General features: G+C 38.9%; 1 protein-coding gene across 1 annotated transcript in view; it reads right to left on the bottom strand.

Moving 5' to 3' along the window:
- The window catches only part of RAD21L1 (RAD21 cohesin complex component like 1), a 29,351-nt gene extending 9,628 nt beyond the window's left edge, over window positions 1-19,723 (bottom strand). Inside the window, exons 1-11 of the mRNA XM_032295384.1 lie at window positions 19,608-19,723; window positions 17,170-17,345; window positions 15,882-16,011; window positions 14,206-14,299; window positions 11,623-11,729; window positions 7,333-7,503; window positions 6,154-6,249; window positions 3,933-4,046; window positions 1,473-1,699; window positions 1,143-1,239; window positions 168-292 (exon numbers count right to left, since the gene is read on the bottom strand). Coding sequence (XP_032151275.1) covers window positions 168-292; window positions 1,143-1,239; window positions 1,473-1,699; window positions 3,933-4,046; window positions 6,154-6,249; window positions 7,333-7,503; window positions 11,623-11,729; window positions 14,206-14,299; window positions 15,882-16,011; window positions 17,170-17,313 — 1,305 coding nt within the window. The 5' untranslated portion in view covers window positions 17,314-17,345; window positions 19,608-19,723. The remainder of the gene's footprint in view (window positions 1-167; window positions 293-1,142; window positions 1,240-1,472; window positions 1,700-3,932; window positions 4,047-6,153; window positions 6,250-7,332; window positions 7,504-11,622; window positions 11,730-14,205; window positions 14,300-15,881; window positions 16,012-17,169; window positions 17,346-19,607) is intronic.
- Between the last annotated feature and the right edge of the window lie 2,513 nt (window positions 19,724-22,236).

The following is a 22,236-nucleotide window of genomic DNA, read 5'->3' as shown; positions in this document are numbered from 1 at the left end:
GCAGAAGAAAATCATGTTTTACCCTGCTACTTACTAAACAAATTGTAAAACAATTTAAAATGAAATATGAACTATACAAATGTAAAAAAATACACTAGAGTCCCAACATTCCTTTACCATATCTATAGAACATAAAATATTTTTACGATTCTCTCTGGATAACTTACCTCAGAGTCAATATTTTTATTGGTATCCTCATGAGAGCTATGTTGAGTTCCATCAATCACATCCTTCCAAGTTTGGGGTTTACTTAACTCTCGCTGGGAATTTGGCTCTTGTGTCATGGATGTCTCTGAATTATCAAAGAAATAAAGACAATTTCACCAAAATATCTTTCAAAGTTCAATTGTGATATACTTTTAACAAAAGAAAACTTCTGACAGACAAGTTGAGATCCAAGAATTTAAGCAAAGGATAAACAAACTTTCTTATCGCTCCCAAGTCTCACATGTGTATCTTCCCTTTCCCGTCCTCTGTCTCTTTATGACCTCCATTCCCCATTCTCTGCCAACCATCTCCTCTACATACACTCTCACATATTCACTCACAAGACAACATGGACAGTTCAAGCCCATGGTGGTATATTATTCAGTAGGTTTTAATGCCTTCAGGAAGGGTCATCAGGAAGTGGAGGCTCACTCATCACACCATTTGGTTTTATTATTATTTTAAAACAATCATTATAATAATCAGTGATTATAATACTCCATGTGCCTTTTGGGTAGACAGAAATAATCCATTTCAGGTTAACTGTATTAAGTGCTGTTCTTATTCTTGCATGACTTTTCATGTTATTTGTTTTACATTGAAATACTATCCTGCTACATATAAAGATTTTCTTTTTTAAGGATTTTTTAGTACTGACTTTGGGAGTGAAGAGGTAGAAAGAGTGATAATAAGAATGGTTTGCACAGTATATCTACTTCATCTTTTTAATAAAATCTCTGGGGCAAAAATTAATCTAAAATGCAGAAAAATGCAATACTGAAGTAATAATTTCATTTAAGTCCAACTACTCTTCTAGAGTTAGCATTTATACTTAAAATATGGAATTGGATCCCATCTTCATTTTGAAATTTAAGACACCAAATTTTTGTTTCCACAACATTCCCCTCAACATCAGCAGAATTAAGAAGTCTCACCTACTATAGTTTGGTTTCCCACTTCTTCCCTTACTGACTCCTGTATCATTTTTCTTCCAAGTTTAAAGCCAGAGGGCAGAAAGCATTTTGTAAACAACTGCAAAAATATACATTTTTTTTGTACCAGCAAAACAATTCAAGAAAACACAAGCACATATCTAAAAAGGAAAAAACTAGAATTCATATGTACAATCCAGAAAATTAATTCAAAATGAGGAGGTACTTCTTAGCCAGTTTAAATTCTGTTATAAATATATGTATGTAAATATGTGTTTGTTTATTTATTTATAACCAAACATTGCCCTCATGTAGAAGGATAGAAACTGTTACCATCTTCAGTTCAGCATGAATCAAATCCTGGGCAGCAGTTGACAGAAGTGTATCCACTCCTCCCCTTTTCTTCCACATCATCAATCTTTGGGTAGGAGGTGCAAGTTCCAAAACCATGAGTGTGTCCGCAAAGGAAGTAAGCTGTTTTTGTATAACTTTGCTACTGAGCTCCTTGACAGGATCTATGAGCAATCTCCTCTTTTTGCCTTTCCTTTTCTCAGCAATGTCTAAATACAAGAAATTGGCACAAATGTGATTGATTATACGGCTTTCTAAAATCATATTGTAGGCACTAAATATTTAAGAAATTTCTAGTCCAGCAACGGTGGCTCATGCCTATAATCCCAGCACTTCAAGAGGCTAAGGTGGGCAGATTGCTTGAGCCCAGGAGTTCAAGACCAGCTTGGGGAACATGGCTAAACCCCATTCCTACAAAAAATACAAAATTAGCCACAAGTGGTAGCATGCACCTTTAGACCCAGCTACTCAGGAGGCTGATATGGGAGGATCCTTTGAGCCTGAGTAGCAGAGGTTGAAGTGAACTGAGGTCATACCACTATACTCTAGACTGAGCAACAGAGCAAGACCCTATCTCCAAAAAAGAAAATAAATTTCTACCATAATACAACCTACAGTGTTGCATTGGAAAGAAAATATCTTCTCCTTCCCTCTGAAAATTATGCTGAGCAGCCAATAGCTGATACATTTTGCAAGGTATTGTTTGGAAGTGCTTAGAAAGAGTTCTACCTGTTAAGTGAGCAAATGAGGAAATGTGGGGGAGAGGGAAGTCAACAAATTTGTAAGTTCCCTAAAATGTTTATATAATAGAATAATTTTCTGCAACATTAATTTGTATTTGTCCAGTGTATTTTTTCCTCTCCCACCGAGATTCATAGACATTCTAGGCAGGTAACTAGGTCCATAGGATTCTACCCCATCAGGGAATTTTGATCGAGTAAAATTTTGATGGAATAAAACTTGACCAGGCAGAAAGCAAAAGTCAAGCTTTTCTTCAGTAAAGCTGTAAAAGGAGAGAGAGGGTTAGTATTCTCAGAATAAATAAAAATCCAAGATCAAATGGAACCAAAAGGCACAGGAACCTGCTTGCTGGCTGATGTGCCTCAGTAAAATCCCAGGAACAAGACAAGATACCAGAGAGGTTGGCTAAGTGTTGATCCTCAGGCTATGTAGGCTGGAGCAGTGGGAACCACAAATTTGTCTGGCTGATAATCAGAGGTTCCCTTCCACTTTCTACACCCCTCTCCCAAATTTTGGAACTACATGGTGGAAAGAAAAGAAGCCTGGGAAGCTATACAGATTGAATTTCCTGCCAGCCTAGTGGGAGAGAGGCTCAGTGGTGAATTCAGTTAAAAGAAAAAAAAAAAAAAAAAAAAAAGAAGAAGTAAATGCTTTACTGTTTGCATGTCTGAGTTTATAAACTGAAATTCTTATCAATTATACTACCAAAAACTAGGATGTTTCTAAATGACCTAGTTATATTAGACTAGTAGTTATATTAGTTATGTTAGATTCATACTTACTGCTTACCCCTAAAAACATGATGCTTGAAGTTAAATGCTAGACAGCATCGTGCCTCTCTTCTGGTCCTTTTATTCTGCCTTATATTCACTTGCATGATTATCTATCTTCCTGACTAGACTATTTTGTAAGATTCTTAAAAGTAAAAAGTGTGTCTTTTTCTTTATTCCTGTGCCCACTGCAGAGTAATAATGGCTCAATACCTTCCTAAACTGAACTCAGTTTTAAATTTTTCAGTTTCCCAAACTGGATACGTGGTTTGAACAGGACTGAATATAATGAAAGTGGTACAAGGATACAGGACAAATGGGCCCCAAAGTGGAGCTTAGCCCATCTGGGTTCTTGGCTTTGTCCAGGAAATGAATTTAAGGGCAAGTCAGAGGTAGAAGAAAATAGCTTTATTGAATAGGCAGTGTTACAGCTCTGGCGGTGTTACAGCTCTAGCACTGTGACTGCTGCTATAGAGCAGGGCTACTCAGTAGGCAGAGACGAGCAGCTCAGGGCAGTTTTGCAGTCATATTTATACCCACTTTTAATTGCATGCAGATTAAGGGGGCCAGTTTATGCAGGGGAGGAGTAGTAATCATTGGGTCATTGCCAGGAAAAGGGTGAATTCCTGGTGTTGCCATGGCAACAGTAAGTTGACACGGTGGTTGAGTCTGATTGAAAGCTTCCACCACTCCCCCTTGTAGCTAGTCCTCATCTGGTCCAGAGTCCAAGCCCCCTTCTGGAGTTGTGTCCTACTTCCCACCTCAAAAGGATCATCTAAAATTTCCTTCACAGTCTTCTCCTCTATTGTAGTACAAGTGCTAGTACTAGATTGACTGCCTCCTATAATATTTCAGTGATTATTTAAACATCTCAAAGTAAATAAGTTAACAGTGTATTAAAAATTAAAACAAAAATCTGAATGCCTCTGACCTGAAATATCAATTGGATCAAGGGTAAATCCTTCCTCTTCAGTTGATAATAAGGTTGTTTCATCCATTTTTTCATTTTCAGGTACACATATACACTCTGGGTTATCTGTTTCAACTAAGCAACATCCACATAAAAGTAATTGTAAAAAAAAAACAGTTAGGATGCAGGCTAGAGGACTGTATGAGAATTAAAGGGAAAGATAAACTAACTGAAGATTTATGTTGCTAACTGGAACATCTGAATTCTTGGAATCATTTATTTAATCGAGTTGAAGAGGCTTACAGATTATATGGTCTGGGACCCATAGAATTCGAGTGAGTCAAGTATCATCATCCCTTTTTGCACATGAGACATCTAAGGGTGGGCTAAAGTCACAGCAGAAGTGAAAACAGTGGCAGCAACTACAGTAAATGACTGATAAAAATTTGACTATATGTCTGCTAAAAAAATTGGTATTCTGTTAAATCACTTATCGGTTGACCCATAAAAAATGAACCAAAATTTTATTACTTAGTTCTTTGTATTTTCAGTTTTTACTCTTATTTTCAGAAAGCAAATATAACATAAAAAATTATGTAGAATCAAAATGGGGCTAATTGCACTTTTAATTCTTAAGAAAAATCAGACTAAAAGACCTCAAATCATCTGAATTACGTCCAGATGAATTTCAAGTAGGGAAAATATCCTCAATTTGTAATTTCTCTCAAATTGTATGTAGATTATCAAAGCATACTAGTTAATTTCTTACCATGTAATAAAATAATTAATTAATAAATCAAAAGTATAATATTTTGGCAGAGTATTCTCATGCTAAACCCAATACTGGCTAAATACCCTTCAATGTACCTTTCTCAGAATCCAATTTCCTATTTTATATTGTCTACAATCAGACTAGCAGAGTTTGAAGGACATTGTTCTTTACTACTGTGGGTAACACCCTCAATGGGCACCGAGGAAGGAGAACCGTCCAGACCCCAGGCACAATTAGTGCCTGAAGAATATCTTAGTTTATAGTGTTATTACTCAATTATTTCCTTTATATAATCCTTTATATGTAATCATATATTTGTTTATAGAATTAGTGCTTGAAGTATAACTTACTCCTTACATATATTTGCCTTATATAATCATACTTAATTCTTATATCTAGCATACTTAGTTTATATAATCTTTCTATATAATCATATAGGTATTGTAGTCAGAGCTGTACCGATACATTTAGTGCTGATTTATAGAATCCTTCTATATAACCATATAGTAGTTTGTAGTAGGAGGAATGCCTAGAGCAGTCACAGAACAGAAGCAGTACATGGGAAAACAGCCAGACCAGGACAAGAACCAAAGACCCAGGCGGTGGCGTCCCTGCCTGAAAGGGCATATGCTGTATGGAAGGCTTGGAGCAAGAGCCTCTCCTCCTGATAAAGGAGTTGTAGTACCTTGCATCCAGTTCCTGTGGAAAGTAGGCCCCAGGCCTGAGATCGTGGAAGTAACCGAGGGAGAAGAACCCCTCTGGTGTGACCACTCACAGTGGCTGTACACCCTGTCAAGTCTTTTCTTGCTTCTGTGCTAGCTCAAATCATCGTCCCATAAATATCGCAAGAGAAGAGCACAAGTCTCAGCTCCCACTGCATTGGCTTCTATTAGAAATCCTTTGAAGTCTCCAGCCCCCAGATAAGAAGTGTTGCACAGGACACCTGTTGCACACAGCCCACCTCCTTGCCTTGGTGACCTAATTGGGGTAGACCGCTTTTCTGTACACAACCCTCTACTACTGCGCACAGCATGGCCCCCTACTGCACACGGCCCACCTCTCTGCCCAGGTGACATAATGGGGTGACCCCCTTGCTTGTGACTCACGTGATCATGTATGCCCTATTACTAAGCCCATAGATCATGACCTCACTTACAACCCTGCCCCCTGCTTGTACCTAATAAATACAGATGCTTCTGGGCATTTGGGGCTCTTGCCGATCGCTTCTCACAGGTGGTGTGGCCCCTCCAAGTCCAGATACTCTTCACCAGTTCTTCAGTGTCCTTGTCTCTTTACTTCTCGGATACTGCACCTCAGCACAGCATAAGGGACACCCCACAACCCTGTGGGGCCCAACAGCCCTACAATTACCTTTCACTATTCTATATTGCTACTTAAATTCAGAAGTTCTGAGGCTCAATTTAAACATTAGTACCCATTACTTTCCCACAAAGGAAAATTTCAACATACCCACTAAACTACTGGGAGGTTCAGGAAGCAGGGAAATTTCTCTGTTCAAATGCATGTCTTCTATCAGGATATTCTGGTCATCTTGCAATAGATTGTCTTGAAAAACACAATGAATACTTTTTCATACAGACTGGAATCTGTCATTTGTCACTAAACATTTATTAATGTTACTTTATGCATTACATTGTTAAGGAATAGCTAGACTTTTAATGTGAACTAGAGAATTTTTTAAAAGATTTGATAGGAACAGTCAATAATATTTAAAACATGTGCATTTAGGCTGGGTGCGGTGCCTCATTCCTGTAATCCCAGCACTTTGAGAGGCTGAGGTAGGTCAGGAGTTCCAGATCAGCCTGATCAAACATGGTGAAACCCTGTCTCTACTAAAAATACGAAAAAAATTAGCCGGATGTGGTGGCGGGCCCCTGTAATCACAGTTATTCAGGAGGCTGAAGCAGGAGACTTGCTTGAACCTGGGCAGTGGAGGTTGCAGTGAGCTGAGATCGTGCTATTGCACTCCAGCCTAAGTGACATAGTGAGATTCCATCTCAAAATAATAATAGTAATAATAATAATAAAAATAATAATAAATAAAACATGCACATTTGACTTCTCAGTTTTTGTCTACCCAATTTCTATGACTGTTTTATAATGTGAAATAGTCTATATTAAAACAAACAAAGCTGATGAAAAAAAGAAGGTGATAAATTGGTAGAAGGCCTTGAGGATAAGTAGAGGTATTTGACATAGTAAGTCATGGGGACCCAAGGCACTTAAGCAGAGGAATATAAATATAAAATAATAATATAAAATTCTGGAAAAATACTTTAGCTGCCCTACAACGTATGTTAAAGAAAACAATGTTTTCCAATATATAGTCTAGTATATTTTATAAGGAATATACTAACCTCACTCTCTTCCCACCAAAAATGAGGAATTTGTAAAAGTAAAAACAAGAAGTAGTTTATAAGCTCTATAGAAAATGTATTTAAACAGATGGCTATTTACTTAGGCCTAGCCTAAATATTTAAACATGCCAGAGGCTTTGAAAATTTAATGAAAAATGTATTGATCTATATAACACAAAAACATATTTGAAATTTTAGACTGATATAATAAATCTACTAATATAATCTGATTAAAATAAATATTTGATTTCTACATGACCAGACAGCATACCAATCATTTCTCCTGTAGCTCCTTCATCTCCAAACCCATCTCCACTGTCACAGAACAGAGATCTTTCTCCAGTGAGGCTTCCGGAACTATGTTCAATTAAAGGACCGCTGGAATTCAGTAATATGTTGTCATCAAAGAAGCTATGTCTTCTGAGAATTTCAGATTCCTCCCCTAAATAAATATATATCATTAATACTAAGTCACAGAAACACAGAATTTTAGGTTAGAAGGAAATTCATATATCATCTAGCATAATCCTGCCATCCAACACATCATTTTACGGATGAAGAAAATGGCTGAAAGACTTATTTGAATTATTCAACTAAAGTCACTCAGTTAATCAGTAGAGACCAGATTTTTAGTCTAATCCTCTTTCAAATACAACAGAAAAAAAATGCCAAAATATTACAGAGTTTATAGTTGTGATATAGTTTAATAACATCCTAAGGTAAAAATACTATGGAAAATATTTTTTTCTATTTTAGGTAAGTCAGTTCTGTTTGACCAAGTATATCTCACAGTATTTCAAGGACAATTGCTTGTACTGTTCATGCATAGTGGAGGTTTGGAAAATAAGGAACATGTCAGCCATCTTTGGAAATTGAAAGGTAGGTAAAATATTAGAGACAGGGTTTACAACATTCATTCAATAAATATTTATTGAATATGCTAGGGGATAGTGATATAGGTTTTTTAAAAAAAGAAAAAGAAAAACCCAGTCAGCTAACATTAACTGAGTGCTTATAATATGTATCATATAATAGAAACTACTATTATAATTCTCATTGTACAGATGAGGAAACACAACCACAGAAAGGTTTTGTTAACTTGCACACAGTCACACTATAATAAGTGACAGAGTCGGGGTCTGAACCCAGCTGTCTCTGACTCCAAAGTGATTCTGACAATCACTACACTATACTGATACTTCCAGAGGACCAGAAGTCAGCTCTTGACCAGAAATCAGTTCTTTCCCTCTCTTGGGTTTGAATCTCTAGGTCCAGGAGTCTGAAACCCCCGGGGTCCAGGTTAGTCCTCTCCTCCCTCTAAAAACCCATGTTAGTGTTAGACAGTAAAGAAAATCATGAAGTATTACCCATACTGAAAATTCTTTTATAGACCTAAATCTTCTAGAAAGGAAGAGTGGAAAAAAACAACTATCATGATGCTGGATTAAAGACTTGCTCAGAAGAAAAGACCAAATTACTTTTTCAAAAATTAAGAATATATTCACATCATCCAGGTACAGCTTGACAGCTCCGAAAGGAAAAGCCAGCGTTGGTCAATAAGAGAATAAGATTTAGGAAGACACTATATTCTCAGCATTGAGCATCACAAGAATCTCAGATTACACAAATTACATAAAAGAAATAATCATTGCCTTTGATGTTATATTATAATCCAGAATAAGATGGATTAATTTTAAATATTTCTTAGAGGATATTAGGCTTGAATCAGGTTTTAAAGAAGAGAAAAATCACTGGTGAAGAAGATTAAAGGAAGGAATAAGGGAAATAACCCTATGATGTTGTTAGTTGTATCCCAACTTTACAAATAGGGGAAGTAAGGCTCAGAGAGGTTAGGCAATCTGCCCAATATCACACAGCAAATCAATAGAGAAAGTTCAGATTCAAACCCAAATCTGTCCATTTACTAAGAACATGTTCTTCCCACCTTTTAAAATTGTATAGGAAGATACAGAAATGTAAACAATTAAATTGTATTGGTTGGGTGGTAAGATGTTTGCTTAACTAGAGCAAAAAGCTCATATTAAGAGTAAAACAAATAAAGCTGATAAAATAAAGAAGGTGATAAATTGGGAGAGGGCCTTGAGTATAGGTAGAGGTACGTGATACAGTAAGTCATAGGGACCCAATCCTTTGCACTTAAGCAGAGGAATGTGATATATCAAAAATGGAATTTAAAGACAATTGCTCTTACAAAGGTGTACAAAACGTGGAAAGAGACTAGAAGAAGATTTGTAGGAGGGTATTGCAATACTCCAGGACTTTGGTACTGGTGAACTATATCAGTGGCTAAGGAAATAGAAAAAAGACCTAAAAGACATCTCAGAATTTAAAAACAAACAAACAAAAAACAGCACTGGTATGAAACTGCCTGAAAGTATAGTTAAAAGTGATCCTGGCCAGGCACAGCGGCTCATGCCTGCAATTGCAGCACATTGGGAGGCTGAAGCAGTCAGATCACCTGAGGCTAAGAGTTCAAAACCAGCCTGGCAAACATGGTAAAACCCCGTCTCTACTAAAAATACAAAAATTAGCCAGGTGTGGTAGCGCATGCCTGTAGTCCCAGCTACTCTGGAGGCTGAGGCAGGAGAATTGCTTGAGCCTGGGAGGCGGAGGTTGCAGTGAGCTGAGATTGTGCCACTCCACTCCAACCTGGATGACAGAGCGAGACCCCATATCAAAAAAAAAAAAAAAAAAAGAAGTGATCCTAAAGTTTCAGGCCCAAATAAGAATAGTACGGAATTGTAAAAAGTGTCTTGGGAGTAGGGAATATTATTACCTCTTTGCCAATGTGTTAAAGTTCTGGGTCTGGGGTTATACCCAGTAAGAGATCAGTGCTACTTAAAGTATAATCTGCGGACTGGTGCTGGTCCACAAAGAAAGAAAATAAATTAAAAGTACATGTTCAGAAAGTTTTACAGAAATTTGACAGAGCAATTTTATATATGTTGATTCTACTAACAAAACTTGAAGTTGTATTTTGATTTTTAAATTTTAAATTTTTCTAATAATTCATTTTATTGTATTTTACAAAGTAAAATATAATACAGATTGAAAATTGACAAAAATTATAAAACTGATCCTTCACCACAGATTGAAAAACACAGCTGCAGATATAGCAAGAGTTATGGAAGCAGAGTGAGGATGAAAAGTCGAAGTTAGAGTTGTTGGTCGAGCATTACTTTCTTGACTCCCTTCCCCAACCAAGATAGACATAGGCCATCTTTCTCCTATACTCATTGTTTTGGGCACTATAGGAAATTCAAATATGAACATTACACTGATTCTACCCTCATGTAACTTGCAGACCAGTATAAGAGGTGTATAAATATCATGATATAAGACAGGGAGTAGTAGATGCCAGAAGAAAAAGAGCAAATACTCTATAAATTATACTGTATTGCTTCAATTTTAAAGTACACTAGCCAGGCAGTGGCTCATGCCTGTAAACCCAACACTTTGGGAGGCTGAGGCAGGAGGATTACTTGAACTCAGAAGTTCAAGATCAGCCTGGGCAACATAGCAAGACCCTGTCTTTAACAAAAAGTTTTTTGGTTTTTTTTTTGTTGTTGTTTTTTGAGACAGAGTTTCAGTCTTGTTGCCTAGTCTGGAGTGCAATGGCATGATCTCAGCTCACTGCAACCTCTGCCTCCCAGGTTCAAGCCATTCTCCTGCCTCAGCCTCCCAAGTAGCTGGGATTACAGGCATGTGCCACCATGCCCAGCTAATTTTTTATATTTTTAGTAGAGATGGGGTTTCTCCATGTTGGTCAGGCTGGTCTCGAACTCCTGACCTCAAGTGATCTGCCCACCTCAGCCTCCCAAAGTGCTGGGATTACAGGTGTGAGCCGAGTGTGGTGGCATGTACCCATAGTCCCAGCTACTTAGGAGGCTGAGGTGCCCAGGAGGTCAAGGCTGCAGTGAGCCATGATCATGCATTCCAATCTGGGTGACAAGAACAAGACCCTGTCTCAAAAAATTTTAAAAATAAAGTACACTCACCTTGCCCAAACAGATTTTAACATTTTAAAATTCAGTTTCTATTTCACAATCAATATATACATTTAGTGTGGTAGAATTCCCTCTTCCTCACCCCCAGGCTGATTTAAAATCCATTATTTTACAATTGATAACATCATATGCCAGAAGAAATATATTTTGAAGGCATTTCATGCAGCATACATATAAAATCTTGTATGTATGTTGATATAGCAACTGTTTATTGATGTGTCTGTCTCATACCCTGAATCTCCCTGAAGGCAGGAACTGCTTCTTTAAATTTTGGTACTACCTTGTCTATTGATAGCACCTGATATATAGTAGGTATTCAGTAAATGGTTAAACACTGAGAATAGAAGTATATCCTAAGACTGAGTCTTAGCATTGACGTCTATACTAGAAAAAGGCAAGGAAAAATTTATTGAGAATTACGTTTATACATCAAAAGATTCATTCTATAGCTATTTCTACTGGCATTGTTTCAATACACAAACACAAATATAATTAATTATAATTTTTAATTTTGAGTTCTCAAATATTCTCACCAAAGCCCTCAGCTTGAAAAAGTAGATCATTGTCAAAATTTTCTCTAATAGTGATTTCTTCTGGTCTGCATTGATTCTGAGTAAAGTGCTCTGAAACATCAATAGCACTATGGAGAAATATAAGGTTGAGAAAAACATGAGAACAGGAAACAATGATACTGTAAAAATATCACTGATACAGTGAAGAAACTAAAACAATTTTCATTTTCTCAATAGTATTATATATAAATACTAGTTTATTATATATACATGTATATAAATAATCTCTAGGCTCCCAAATCCAATGGTCTATTTTCAGTCCCTTATTTGCTTGCACAAACAAACACCATTTGACTTAGATGTTGACTTTTGCTATGGCCTAAATGTTTATGTCTTCCTCACCCCAAATGCATATGTTTACATCTAATCTCCAATGTGGTGGTATTAGGAGGTGAGAACTTTAGGAAGTAATTAGGTCATGAGGGCAGATTCCTCATGAATGAGATTAGTGCCCTTATAAAAGAGGCCCTAGAAAGCTGCCTCACTCTTTATACCATGTGACAACATGGTGAGAAGGTTGCCATCTATGAATCAGGAAGTAGGCCAACACCAGACAATGAATCTGCTGGCAACTTTATCTGGAATTTCTCAGCCTCCAGAATGACGAGAACTAAATTTCTATTGTTAATAAGCCACCCAGTTTATGGTATTTTGTTATAGCAGCCCAAACAGACTAAGAAAACTCCCTTCATGAAATACATTCTTGTCTTGGCCTCTTTGAAATATCACTATTTCTTGATATTCTTCCTACCTGCTCCTTTTCTGTTCCTCATATCCCAGACTAACTATTGGGAATGACCATATACTCAGTCCTCAGATCCCTCTCTCTATTTTTTTTAAATGTATATTCACTACCTTGGGGATCTCTTAGAGTTCATGGTTGAAGTTCCATCTATACATTCACAACTTGCAAATTTATACATCCAGTTCAGACCTCTCTCCTGAATTTCCAACCCAGAGAGTCAACTACTTACTACCCTCCTTTGATGTTGTCTTAGTCCATTCGGGCAACTATAATAAAATAACAGACTGGGTAATTTATAAACAACAGAAATTTTTTTGCTCACAGTCCTGGAGGATGTGAAGTCCAAGATCAAGGTGCCAGCAGATTTGGTGTCTTTTGAGGGCCTGTTCCTCATAGACAGTGTCTTTTTGCTGTGAACTCACACAGGGAAAGGGACAAGAAAACTCCTACAGGTCTCTTTTATAAGGGAACTAATCTCACTTATGATGGTGGAGCTCTTATGACCTAATCACTTCCAACTCTTTTGTTGTTCTTCCTAAAAGATTATTGTGGCTTCAGAGCCCCACCTCTTAATACCATGACCTTGAGGGTTAGGTTTCAACATGATTTGACTTAGATGTTGACTTTTCCTATGGCCTAAATGTTTGTGTCTTCCTCATACGAATTTTAGGGGAACACATGCATTCAGACCGTAACAGATGTGTAACAGTCACCCCAAAACTTATATATAAAACCTAGTTTACTTCCTTCTCTCTGCCCCTTTTAAATCTGATTATCCTAATCTTATTAAGTGGTAAGTCTGTTCTCACGGCAAAAATCATATAGTATCCTTCACTTTCTCTTAAAGCTATAATCAATTCATCAGCAAATCCTACTGGCTTTGCCTTCCAGATATATCTGTAACTTGACTGCTACCACCTGGGTGAGATGAAGACTGAGAACTGATCATAGGTACTATGTTCTTTCATTTGGACTTCTTACTACAATAATCTTCTCATGGGCTCTCTGATTCCTCCCTTTCCCCTTATAGTAAGCAGCCAGAGAGAAGATGTTGAAATCAAGTCAGATCCTATTACTCCTCTATTCAAAACCTTCCTGTGTTACCTGAGTAAAAAAAAAAAAAAGTCCCACTGTAGTGTACAACATCCTACATCATCTGCATCTCCTGCTACCTCTCTGAGCTCATCTCCTACCACTCAGCTCCTCATTTACTCCACTAGTCTCACTTGCCTTCTTGCTGCTCCTCGAAAATGTCCAGTATGCTCTCTGCTTTAGGGTCTTTCTACTTGCTCTTCCTAGAATATTCTTCCACATTACTAAATGATTTGTTCCTTCACCTCCTTCAGATTTCTGTTCTTACCTTTTCAGAAAAGGCTTTCCTGTCATACTATTTATTTCATTTTGTATTTCTCTTCATAATGGTGATCATCTCCTGACATATATTTGTTTATTTATTATCTACCCCAACTAAAATTTAAGATCCATAAGGCCAGTAGCTATGTTTAATTCACTGCTATCTCTTCAGTGCCTAGAACAGTTTCTGGCATATGGAAGGCACACAATGAATATTTACTGAATGAATACATGAATATACTGTCAATATTGTAAACTACATTGAATAAATATAATGATACACTTTCGTTGTTGTGCTTTGGGATTTTATACCAAACATAAGTCTTTATTAACCACATCTGTACTTTTTCAGCTGTTAACTACATTCCATTTGCCTCAATGAAATCTGAATATAAAAGCAAATATCAAGAAAATTAAACCAAAGGAAAATAAATAAAATAATTTACTTCATATTTTGGGTGTCAAAATCATGAAATTCTTCTGGCAATGTGATAGCATTGTAAGATGCTTCAAAATTCTCTTTTGGCAGGTCAACCAGTCCTGAAAAGAATAAAAAAAACCACACTCAATAAGCAACAATGCTATATAAAATAAGGAACTCCCAACGAACTCTCTATATTCTTTTACTGGACTACTGCTTATTCTCTTTAACTAGTATTCCTCTATCTACTCCTACTCTTCTGTAGTCTGTTCTCTACAAAGCAGACAAAGCAATATTTTAAAAAATTAATTAGGTTAGATGCCTCTAAAGCTTAAAATGATTTAGTGACCTCTCCAGTGCATTTAATAAAATCAAAATTTGCAATTGGAGCCTCTGTGCCCCTACAAACTTATCAGGCATCAGCTAATGACATCTCTTTTCTCATTATTTTCCAACCATATTGACCATACTAGCCTTTTTGTTCCCTAAAAAAGTTAAGCATTTTTCCACCTCAAGACCCTTGCTCTTGCAGTTTCCTTTACCTAGAATGCTATTCCCTCAGGGACTTTTTACATGGCTAGGTAGTTCTCATTTTTCAAGTCTGAGCTTAAATTCTATCCTCTCAGAAAGGATTTTTCCAATTATTTTAATTAAAGTGAACTTCTCTGTTATTTTCTGCTGTAGCCCTCTGTTTATTTTCCTTTATAGCACAATTATAATTTATAATTCCTGTAATAAGTTTTTAATATTTTAATTATCTAATTTCCTCACCTGACTGAAAAGAATCTTATATATCTTGTCTTTGTATCCCCGAGCCTAACATAGTGTTTGGCACTGCGTGTGACATCAATAAATATTTGTGGAATATGTAAAAAAATAATAAATGGACAAATAAACCATACTTGATATAAATATAAATTTGCCTAGAGATTATGCAAATATTTTAAATGAAGAAGATAAAAAAAAATCTATCAATCCTGATTCAACAATCTGCCAAAAGATATTTTGCCTTCCTGCTGATTGATGGAATAGTATGTGCAAGGCACTGAGACAGATACTATAAGAGATTCAGAAAATAATTATGACAAAGACCTTGCCTTCAACAAGCTTGAAGACTAGTGACAGAGGCAAATCTGTACCTAAATAACCACAAAACAAGGAGGAAAACAAAGAATGTCTTAAAAGTGAAACAGATGCTATATACATTTTGAAGGCATTATATTTATGAAACATGTAAATCTCTAGCACTTTGGAATGCTTAAGGATTTTTGATATGTCATAAGCAACATGCTGTTTGGAGTCTTGAGAATTCGGAAAAACAATTACAATTACTGATATCTGTGTTTTGTCAATTATACTATTTCCAATTTCTCTCATAAAGGCAAAAACAGGTAAGACAAACTAAATGATCCATTAAAAACAGAGTAGCAGAGTTTCTTATGCAAGTGTAGTGACTTTAAGTATATATCCTACATAAATATGCAGGAACATTACAAGTTTTAGAAAGCACAACCTTTCCTGCATGCATAGGAAAAGAGCAAGGAAATGAATACAATTTATCCTCAACCATGGAAAGCTAGATTCATTCAAAACTAAGTTTACATTCACCATACTCACCTGAAGTATATTAAAGAGCCCACCCTCAACTAAAATGCAAAAGGGAACCAAGAAGAGTGAGACAAATCAACATTACATGTATACCTGGGCGAAATGTCATCTTCATTTTAAGAAATGCTTCACTGCAATCTGCCAAAAGGTATTTTGCCTTCCTGTTATAAATTCGAACAACTCCCAAAAGAAGGTGTCCTGAAGTTCGGAGTGCAATTTTCACCTTTCAACAATTTTTGAAGTATTAGAAGAGTAAAAATTAGGTTCATAAATCCTATTCTTTGAAAGTTACTGACATCATAAGAATTTGTTCTCTTTAAAAAGCAGATATTTTGTATTCTTATTTAAAGTAAATCACTTAACTTTTTACCTCACCTTACAAAATGATTGACTTTTGATTCTTATTCAAGGAAGTTAATCTAATATGGCATTTAAGTAAAGTATACTATTATTGGTATTATGAGAGGAATAGGAACTCTGTAGTCAGACAGAATTGGGTTCAGTTCTTGGTTCAGTTGCTGAAGCTGTCACTTAAACCTTCCTGAACTTCAGTTTAATAAAAATGGCTACAATTTATTACATACTTACTTTATGTCAGGCACTGTTCTAAGAGCTTTTCATACACTAATTTATTTAATTTTGACAACATCTATTTACAGAAGAAAAAACTAAGACTCAGATATGTTAAGTAGGATGTCCAAAGTAATATAATTATTAAGTGATAAAGCAATAATTAAATGTAAATTTGACCAACTCAAAACATGCTAACTACAGTTCACAGAAGCTCAAAGAAGCCAACCTCATAGGGTTGTTGTAAAGATTAAATAGACTTATAGGCATAAAGTCCAGCCCCATGCCTAACACACAACAGGCTTTCAATTTGTCCTTCTCTAAAGTTGAAAAATACTTAACTTATAACAATATCAAATACTGTAATGAAAATTCTAATCACTGTTTTATAGTGTTTTATAATGAACATAGTACTTTACTGTTTATGACATATTTTCACATATTTTTGGATTTATAATCAGTCATCTTTCCTTCTATCCTCCCATTTGTTCATTATTTTCTAAAAGATGTTTATTAAGTATCTTCTGTATCTACTGTATTTTGTTAGTGAATAAGAAAGGATCATAAATATGCATAAAATATGGCCTTTATCCCTTAGGGTCCAATCTATTTATGACAGATATATGAAAAAGTTAATTGTCAACAGAAACCAATGTTTGTTATAACACGAAATGCTACAGGAATTAAAGGAAAGACCATTTGACAAGTAAAATTTCCTTGAAAATGTATTTCCTGATATAACTGTATTTTAATGCCTTTCCTCCCCCAAAGTCACTGTAAATACAAGCTATAATTTTAATCAGTAACATACCTTGGGTGAAAGAATTTTTTTAATGGTTATCTCTAGATTACATTCAAATACATGGGCCTTCGTGAGTTTCTTCTCCCAGTGAGCTGCAAGCCATATTTTGGCCAATGGCCCTCGTTTACTCATAAGCACATGTGTGTAGAACATGTTGCCTGTATTCCTTACTTGTATTTAATGAACTAGAGAGAACATGAAAAGATATTTAAAATTTTACCACAAAAACTTTTTATCGCTATTTTATAAAATAAATATTTATCAATTCTATAAAATCACATTCAGATTATGTTCTAATTCAATGTGTTATTCAATTCAAATTATTCTCTTGTAAATAAGAGAACCTTATTTAGAAAATAAAATTATAACCTAACGACAAAGTTCTAGTAGATTGTGAACTACACCTCTACACCTGGCTTAAATGTAACCTGATTAATGATCTCTTCTTACATTTCACTTATTTAATACAAAAAAATGGAGTTTTCTTCTTACTAATATAGTCAAATAGAAGAGGAAGGCTGAAACTATAGGAAACGGAAATAAGAAACAAGAGTAAGAAAAGGCAGACAAAACCAAGAAAAGCTAATACAGAGCACCTCTTTTCTAAAACTTAAGAATTTAAGAAGTGTTGGACTATTGATTTATACACAAGTGTTGAATTTCATTGCTCTCTTTAAGATGCTCTGGTTTATTCAATAATATTTTGATTTGTAAAGGTAAAATCATGGGATTCCAAAAAGTGGAGTGAAGTTTCCACTTCATATAGTAGAAAAATGAAGAAAACAAGAAACTATAGAAAAAGAATTAGAAGGCAAGGGAGAAAACAAGAATCAAATTTAAATATTTTGAAATAAGAATGGTAAAAGAAAATCTTCACTTAAAGAGAAGGAATTAATATCCATTTTTGCAAACTGTACTGTTTTTACGAACTGTACTGTTCTTGGTAACACCACAGGGCTCTATGACTAAGCTAAAGATGAGAAGGGATGTTATAACACTTTGACTTCTAGAGAAGAATCAAATTATTGCTTACATATAAGTAATCTTACACGGCCACTACGAAGCTTTTTAAGGTTCTGATAAAAGAGAAAACTGAGCCAAGATAAACACAGAGTCGACCACAGAATTAAAAACTTAGGTAAACTTCAGTCAATGTCCATTTCTACCGCAAGATCCAATCATTATGCCCAAACTGGGTATTTTGCATGTAATCCGCCAAACCATGTTCCCCCACCCGGCAGCTGGAGATTTTAATGTTTATGGCTTGTGCCTTGCGTTGGTTCCACTGTCTTTCTTTTTAGTCTGTGTGTTCTGCTATCTCGGAATAAATTCCTATTTATCTTTTTAAATTGCTCCCAGTGGTGTGAGGTACTTTTAAAATGTACTCTTTGGCCCAGAGTGGTGGCTCATGCCTATAATCCCGCACTTTGGGAGGCCGAGGTGGGCGGATCACTTTGAGGCCAGGAACTGGGGACCAGCCTGACCAATATGGCGAAACCCTGTTTCTCTTAAAAATACAAAAAGTAGCCAGGCATGGTGGCGGGAGTCTGTAATCCCTGCTACTTCCGAGGCTGAGGCAGGAGAATCGCTTGAATCCGGGAGACAGAGGCTCCAGTCAACCGGGACCTCATTACTTCAGCCTGGCGACAGAGGGAGACTCTCTCAAAAAATAAAATGTACTTTTTAAGTGACGGACTTTAAAAAAAAAAAAAAAAAAAAACCCAAAACCCCAAACCCTGCGATTTACTATTCCTGAGACATTGATTTTCCCGAGCACATTATTACCTACCCTTCCCCACCCCCCCACAAAATATGCACACACAAAAAAACCCATGTCTTGGAGGCTATTTCTATCTCTAGATTGAACTGACTTGGTGCAAAGTGAAGCTAATGGCCAATCCCTGGGAACCGGCAGGAAGGGCTGGGTGTAGGCAGTGGCGGGAGGGAGGGGTAGGAAGAAGACCTGGCCGGGGCGGGGGGGAGTGACCCTGGGAGAGGAGAGTGGGGAGAGAGGGGAGAGCCGGAGAGGGCTAGACCCTTCACGGGGTGGGAGGGGAGACAGAAGCGGGTGAGGGACGGGAAAGGAAGGTGCCGGGGTTGGGAGCAGCTGACGGCCACTCTCAGGGGCAGAGGGACGCCAAAGGCTCCTTCACAGAAGACTCCTCAGCGTTCAAGGCCGGGTGCTCACAGAGGGAAACTGAGGCCACAGCGCCCATTTTCTTCTGCGTGAGGGAAGAGAGACCCCGGGTCGCGCCTCCAGTCCTAACTGGGCTGCGGGCGACGACCTTTCTTCCTCAGGCGGGACCCTCCAGGCTTGGCGCCGCGAGCTAAGGGGGCGGTGAGGCGCCGGGGCCCGGTGCGTGTGGGGATGTGGGTGGCGGCGGCTCCCATCTCCCAGCCCGCCTACAGCCCTCGGGGTCCGGCAGGCCTCTCATGCTGCGCCCTACTTTGAAAGCCGGGTCTGAGGTGTGGCGCGCACAAGCTGAGGCTGCGAAGAGTCGCCGGGTCCGCGAGTCAGGTCCCGGGCGCTAAGTTCTTGGCGCCGCTGGGCGTCAGCCGTGCGCAGCTGGCGCGGGGCGGGGCGTGGAGGAGGCGGGGCAGCGGGCGAGGGCGGGACATGCCGGGGGTGGGCGGGGCAGTGGGCGAGGGGCGGGGCGTGCAGGGGGTGGGAGGGGCAGCGGGCGAGGGGCGGGGCGTGCAGGGGATGGGGCGGGGCGTGCAGGGCTGGGGAGGGACGTGCATGGGATGTGGAGGGGAGTGGAGGGGTCAGGAGGGACGGGGTGGGGCAGCGGCTGAGGAACGGGCGGCAGGAGGTGGGGAGGGGCGGGGCAGCGACTGAGGGACTCGGGGTGCTGAGGGACTGGACGCGGGGGCGACGGCCGGGGGAGGGGCTGAGGCGGCCGGCATGGCGGGGGAGTTAGGGTCAGGTACACAGTAGGGCGGTGGGCTAGAGTGGAGCGGATCTGGTCTGAACGGGACTAGGGCGCGGGGCGTTGGTGGGGACCGTGGACGAGGCAGAAAGTACAGATGCAGACAGTGGGCAAGGCGCACCGGTCCTAGCGCGAGGTCTCCGGCTTTGTCCTGGCGCTCAGACCTGTGACACCTGAGCAGGGGCATGACAAGGACGGGGCCTGGGCTCCATAGTCCTGTCGGGAAAGATGATCCTTCTGCCTGATCTCTGAACATCCCTATGATGCAGTCCGGTCTCTTCCACTTATTAGCTGGAGATCACCGGAAAAATGATTTAAACCCTTAAACCTAAGATTTCCTCATCTGTAAAGTGAAAACGATAAAAGTACTTGAGCCATAGGGTATTGTAAAAAATAACTAAAATGGACCACATAAAGAACCGAACAATAATAAGTGCTCAACAAATATCAGCTATCATTATTATTAAAAAGATCATTCACATTGACCTGCCCTTTGGGGACAGCAAATATTTTTCAGCCTGGAATATCACAGTTCTCAGTAGCCAAAGCCAAGTGCTAGAACCTGAGAAAAAGCCTACAAGAGCATCTGGTTTCCTGTCTTGAGTTTGATAGTAAATACTAATGAATCTTGGAGCAGCAATGGCATCCAATATAAGGCTATTGATATGGTCCAGGATCCTGGCTGGGCATTTTCATGGGTTGTCTCATTTACTCTTCAAACAATCTCACAAGTTAGTTACTGGTTTTCCCCCTTTTCAATAAGGGCTGGAGAAAAAATAGTAACCTAAGATCACATGGTTGGGAATTGTAGAGACAGGATTCAAGTTGAAGTTTAGCTCCCAATTCCCACCTCAGAAAATGGTGTCACGGCAACCATTCAAGAGAGTGTCTGGAAGACACCCTTGGTGCTACCTTCACGTCTACTTTAATGCGAACCCATCAGCAAGCGCATCACTCCACCTTCAAATATGACTTTAATCTATCTCTTCTCAAGATCTCCACCCACTCTACCCTAGTCTAAGCCAGCCCTCTGCTGGAAAAGCTCCAGCCCCTGGGCGGTCTCCTTCCTGTCACTCGCTTCCCTAAAGCCCATTCTCTACACCAGGGGTTCCCAACCCCCAGTGAGAACAGGGCTGCACAGCAGGAGGTGAGCAGCGGGCTAGGGAGCCTCACCGCCTGAGCTTCGCCTCCTGTCACAAAGCGCGAACCCTACTGTGAACTGCGCATGTGAGGGATCTAGGGTGCGCGCTCTTCATGAGAATCTAATGCCGCCCACCGCCACCGCCCCAGCTCGTGGAATAATTGTCTTCCACGAAACTGGTCCCTGTGCCAAAAAATGTTGGAGACAGCTGCTCTACACTGAAGCCAGAAGGGTCTTTGAAAAATGTAGATCCTGGCCGTGCGCGGTGGCTCGCGCCTGTAATCCCAGCAGTTTGGGGGGCCAAGGCAGGTGGATCGCCTGAGGCCAGGAGTTCCAGACCAGCTTGGCCAACATGGTGAAACCCCGTCTCCACTAAAAATACAAAAATTTGCCTGGTTTGGTGGTGGGTGCCTGTAATCCCAGCTACTCAGGAGGTTGAGGCAGGAAAATCGTTGAACCGGGAAGGCAGAGATTGCAGTGAGTGGAGACTGGGCCACTGCCCTCCAGCCTGGGCGACAGAGCAAGACTCCATCTCAAAACATAGATCAAATCTTATTATCAGCTGGCTTCTCCTTTTAAAGCCGTTTAAATCTTCCTGTTCTTAGAATAAAACTCAAACTTCCTCCTAACAACTGCAAGGCCCTGCATGGTTTCCCCCTTACTTGTAATTCTGGCTTCATTTCACATGGGTGGATTTACCTTAACACTAAGGAATCTTCAGCTTCAGGACTGTCACTTGCAAGTCCTCCTCCAAAGCCCTGGGAGAAGCATAGCAGTGTTTTCATTTGGGCGTGTGTTTTTGTAAGCTTTTCGAAAGTAAGATATTTTATCAACATCTTTGAAGATGGATATCTTTTCCCACTCCAACTCTCTCTCTGTCACACTGCATTGGTAGCAATGGAGGAGCTGAGGGATGCAGCTGAGGCAGAGCTGCGTTACATATACATTAAATTCAGGGTCAGAGGGATCTATTTATGTGGTCCACAGTCACTTCGATCTATATTT

Source organism: Sapajus apella, unplaced genomic scaffold, assembly GCF_009761245.1.
Source record: "Sapajus apella isolate SASKATOON/1434 unplaced genomic scaffold, GSC_monkey_1.0 scaffold33, whole genome shotgun sequence".
Lineage (NCBI taxonomy): Eukaryota > Metazoa > Chordata > Mammalia > Primates > Cebidae > Sapajus > Sapajus apella.
The sequence above is the reverse complement of the archived record's forward strand: the minus strand, read 5'-3'. Positions and strand labels throughout refer to the sequence as shown.